Here is a 5,232-nt window from a genome sequence, read left to right on the forward strand (position 1 = left end):
CAACCACAGGGTACGCTATATTACAATCATTTTTTCAATAATAACATAATAATCATATTGTTATTAACTATATAATTGATTGTTGTAGGGCATATATCTCCAACCGTTTCGCCGATAAGCTGACCAAAGTTACAGATTACATCTACTGTTGTCGCTCTGGCTCTGCAGCAGATACTCAAGCTATTACTGATATAGTTTCATACCATTTGAGTTTACATAAGTAAGTACATGTACTCTCTGCTTCATTGCCTTTTTTAAAAGCCGCTGATAAAAATGTGCATTGGTTTAACTTTTACAGGGTGGAATTAGGGATGGAACCCTTAGTTGAAACAGCAGCGAATGTTTTCCGTGAATTATGTTACAACTACAGAGATTCTTTAATGGCAGGAATTTTGGTGGCAGGGTGGGACAGTCGTAAAGGTGGACAAGTTTATAGTATTCCACTAGGTGGTATGTGCGTACGACAACCAATTTCCATTGGAGGCTCTGGTTCAACTTATGTTTACGGTTACATGGATTCCCAGTATAAACCAAATATGACCAAGGATGAATGTCTCAAATTAGTTGAATCCAGTAAGAATTCAATACATTTCAAAAACAGAAATTTAATAACTTTGTATTTATTACACTCTCTTATTTTTACAGCACTGGCCTTAGCAATGTCTCGTGATGGTAGCAGCGGTGGTGTTATCCGAACTGGAGTTATTACAGAGAAAGGAGTGGAGAGGAACGTTATATTAGGCAATGATTTGCCACGCTTCTATGAAGGGTAAAAACTAGAATCGAAGGGAATTATTCTGTATTTTTTAAAATCTTGTATCAATTACATTTTGTTTCTTAATTAAATTAAAAAATATATGCTGAAACGTGTATACATTTATTTATTAAAAGAAAAGAACACATATTATCCACTTGCGCGTTCCTTAAATAACTCCTAGTATTATATAAGGCCATGCTATCGATTGTAGTACTCCTGAATACCTTATTAACAGATGACACTCACACCCGAAAATCATTGAGGAACTTGGTTGAAGTGCGATCACCAATATGATCAAACACATCTACACAACTATCACTATATTTAGGTCGCATTATCCACTTACGATTCACAGTGGCATATACCCGGTCGTTTTAACTCCGTACTTAATGTCCATTGTTGGTTTAATGAGAAAATTGTCACAATGGCACAATCGTGATGTGTGCAATCAGATCGAGCCGCTTCATGCTTTTGGCTCCTATCAAATGACCTGTCACGCTAGCTGCGGTCGGTCTTCCGTGATATCCACTACAATTTTTCGTGTCATACATTAATAACTCTCATATAATATAATAATTTAATATTCTGTTCAATGTGAAAAGATTTATATTTTCCTGGAGTGTTACGTCGAGCGTGCAGAACGTTTTTTACATTTGACCGTTCGATACGGATCTCAAATCGATATTTCTTTTAAATTGCAAATTTATTTGATATGAAATAGCGAAAAATTTGTTGACATGCAGTTGATCATAATTTCAATGGATTAAAAAATTAATACGGAAATTAAGGTAAGTGCCAGTTTTATAATCATATTAATCAAGAACATCCTTAAGCTTTACTTTCCGTGTTTTTCGATTTCCTCGCGTTACTATATAATACTGTTAGAGCTTTCCACGGGAAGGATAATTTATTGTTAGTTATATATCATTATTTAACATTGATTTTTATTTCTCCAAGGATTTACTTTATAATTTAAAACGGCTTTGAAAAGGATTGCAAAATTCCATTCTGCAATAAAATGACCGCGGAAAGTATCTCAGAGGACCGTCAGCCGAACTGGTCGCAAGACACGCCGACGGTGCAGGAAGTTAGCGAAATGATGCGAAGCTTTGGCATGTGGGACTACGCGGTTTTTGCATTGATGTTAGTCAGTTGCGGCTTTATTGGCATTTATTTCGGCTTTATTAAGAAATCATCCGGAATAGCTGAATATCTCGTCGGTGGTAGGAACATGAAAACGCTTCCAGTCAGTTTAAGTCTAATAGCCACTTTCATATCTGGTACGATTTCGTTTGTAATAATTTCTAAGACTACTGATTATTTTATATTGTTAATAGGAGCAAAAGTATTTCGTCTCTTTTATTATAATAGGTATTTCATTGCTGGGTACACCAACAGAAGTTTATGTGCACGGTACCAGTTACCTTTTTGTTGGTGTCGGCACAGTTATCGTCGCTTTCGTAATGTCTGCAGTCTATTTGCCGATTTTTCATGAGCTCAAACTTACAACCACTTACGAATATCTCGAAAAGCGGTTCGATAGGAAAATTAGAACTCTAGGCTCGATACTGTTCGCGATCGGCATCGTGAGTTCAATTCCATTTTTATTTCATATACTTCAATTAACTCCAAAGTTTCTGTCACACAAACGCGGTGAATTAATTTTTCAGATAACGTGGCTTCCTATTGTTATTTACGTGCCAGCGTTAGCTTTCAATCAAGGTATTGGACGCTTATCGAGTAATTTCTAATAAAATCACACGTAAAATTAATATATGCAATTATATATTTATTTACAGTCACAGGCGTGAATATACATGTAGTAACTCCGTTCGTTTGTATCGTGTGCATTTTTTATACGTGCGTGGTAAGAAACGAATCTAAATGATTGCCATCACTTAAAAAATTATCATTAGAAGTACAATTAAAATTAACTCGCATTCTATTTATCAGGGCGGCATACGGGCAGTAGTATGGACAGATTTTATTCAGACATTCATAATGTTCGGTTCTATGCTGTTAATTATTGTCAAGGGTACATCCGATGTAGGGGGATGGGCGTTAGTAATAAGGAGAAATTTAGAATCTGGAAGACTTGAATTCCCCTCGTAAGAGAAAAATAAATATTTATAACTTCAATGTCCATTACAGTGAGCACTGTTAATAAAATTATACATCGCATAAATTTTCAATTAGGTCAGATTGGAGTCCTCTAACGAGGCATACGATCTGGTCCCTCGTAATAGGTGGTTTCTTTCATTGGTTGCAAATATCCGCTCTCAATCAGAACATGATACAACGATACCTTTCATTGCCCACGTTAAAATCCGCTAGAAGGTACGTTAATTATTCCTCTTCCAATTATATTATTCGTAGATTACCGATGTGTTCGATAATGTAGAGTAAAAGTAAACGTTTCAGAGCGCTTTGGACTTTTACAATCGGAGTCTTGATTTTAATAGGAATATGCGGCTACGCTGGAATGTTAATATATGCATGGTACCATGTATGTGATCCACTTACAACGAAGGTAATGATCAGACTTCCCTTGTACTCTAATTCAACGGTATATACCGCGAACTAGAAATAATAGAAAGATCTCATGTTTATGGAAATTATATGATATTTTATTATTTGCATTTTACATAAAATTGCATTTTACATAAATCTTACAATTTTGGCGGAATATTTTTAAACAATATGTATCTTTCTTACACAGTTAGTAACTGCGAAGGATCAGTTGTTGCCACTACTCGTTATGAATGTATTAAGTGAATTTCCGGGCCTTCCAGGTCTCTTTGTTGCCGGAGTATTTAGCGCAGCATTAAGGTAATTCACGTAATCCAGAGAATGGTTAATAATAAAAGACTAAATATCGATCAATTTCCTTGCTTTAGTTCTTTATCGACTGGCTTGAATTCTATGGCCGCGGTAGTGTTAGAAGATTTCATTAAACCATTCAGAAAGACGCCTTTTTCTCCCAAAAGTGAGGATCGTTTAGTGAAAATCATAGTGGTTACTCTCGGAATAATCTGTGTAGCGCTTGTATTCGTCGTTGAAAAAACAGAGTCTCACGTGTTGCAGGTAATATACGTACACAATTTAATTAAATAAAACGTTTATTCGAAATAAAATCTGTTTCAGTTGACTACGACCTTAAGTTCCATTGCAAGTGGACCATCTCTTGGAATATTCAGCATGGGTGTCTTGTTGCCCTGGATAAATGCTAAAGTACGTGAAACTTCAATATGAAGAGAAAATATTACAACGTGTATATACAGCATTTGTAATTTTAAAACAAAATACAGGGTGCTCTGATAGGTGGTCTGTCCGGTATAAGTTTTATGGGATGGATCGGTCTTTCGGCGGAAACGGCAATTGCTCGAGGAACAATAAAGTAAGAGTAAAAAATAATCTGATGATCTTAATACTTTTTCATCCGCTGGTACAGTTTGTAATATTTAATAGATAATTAAGTCCGAACGAGGACATTTATGACTGATACTACGAAAATATCTATTATTTAATAATTAAATTGCGTTCGAATAGATTCGACGAAAAACCGGTAACTACGGAAGGTTGCTATTATACGTTTCCTCAAGTCGAAAACTTGATGCTGCTCGAACCTCCAGATACGTTCTTGGATAACGACGATCTACTCCCGTGAGTCGCGGACTTTTTGGCCAAAAGGCGATATACGTGATGAAGAAATTTATAACAATTTTTTTTAATCAATTTTAGAGAACCGTTGGCATTGTTCCGACTTAGCTACCTTTGGTATACAGTCACCGGGGCGTTAGTAACAATGACGATTGGTCTCCTTGTGAGTCTTATCTCGTCTCAGGACGTTGCAAAATTAGATCCCATGCTATTGGCTCCGTTCATACGGAAGTGGTTGACAAACTATAACAAGGAATCTCGACGAGAGGTAGACAATATTTAAATTATAATCTCTACGAAAGAAGTTATTTCATCCTATTTTTACGTAATTCTATGTGTTACGTCAACTGTGTTATATATTTTTGTTTCAAATAGGCCGAATCTTTAGAAATTGATCTGGAAGTACGTAGAAGGGGAGAGGAAAGGATAGTTGAAAGCGTGTTACATTAATACGACCTTGAATGATGATCATGATGATGCCGATCAAATCAGAGGTCGGCAAACTGTACGAGGCGAAGTATTTGGTTGGCAGGCTAAAATATCGAATTAAGGGGGTTGAGTCTAAAATAAGTTAGATCAATGAAAGAAATAAAGTACAAAATGACTCGAGTTTCAATTTAAATCACTCGCAATGTCAAGGGAGAAGAAATAATGTTCTGCTCAACATGTAACCGAGCGAAACGTGGTCCTATTTCGGGGGGAATAATAACTCCATTACATTTTTTTTCTACACTTTACATTAGACGTATTGTATTTCATTGGATATTTCAGCATTCATGGAAATGTACAAAGATAATATGTGCATTATTAATATT

General features: G+C 35.8%; 2 protein-coding genes across 2 annotated transcripts; both read left to right on the forward strand.

Moving 5' to 3' along the window:
- Positions 1-2: 2 nt before the first annotated feature.
- Positions 3-866, forward strand: LOC108624846 (proteasome subunit beta type-6-like; the record flags this gene model as incomplete). Its single annotated transcript, XM_018024405.1, has 4 exons — positions 3-10; positions 89-220; positions 299-573; positions 646-866. Coding segments are annotated over 4 exons (543 nt in total), but the record flags the coding sequence as incomplete, so codon positions are not given.
- A 359-nt stretch (positions 867-1,225) lies between these two features.
- Positions 1,226-5,226, forward strand: LOC108624847 (sodium-coupled monocarboxylate transporter 1-like). Its single transcript, XM_018024406.2, has 15 exons — positions 1,226-1,545; positions 1,715-2,037; positions 2,129-2,343; positions 2,428-2,479; positions 2,557-2,624; positions 2,711-2,865; positions 2,954-3,094; positions 3,179-3,287; positions 3,477-3,586; positions 3,655-3,841; positions 3,902-3,988; positions 4,066-4,154; positions 4,307-4,420; positions 4,499-4,685; positions 4,793-5,226. The coding sequence occupies exons 2-15, from the start codon at positions 1,776-1,778 to the stop codon at positions 4,865-4,867; spliced, it is 1,851 nt and encodes a 616-aa protein (XP_017879895.1). The 5' UTR covers positions 1,226-1,545; positions 1,715-1,775; the 3' UTR covers positions 4,868-5,226.
- Positions 5,227-5,232: the final 6 nt, after the last annotated feature.

Source organism: Ceratina calcarata, unplaced genomic scaffold (assembly GCF_001652005.2).
Source record: "Ceratina calcarata isolate Rehan_Ccalc_2016 unplaced genomic scaffold, ASM165200v1 scaffold332.2, whole genome shotgun sequence".
NCBI lineage: Eukaryota > Metazoa > Arthropoda > Insecta > Hymenoptera > Apidae > Ceratina > Ceratina calcarata.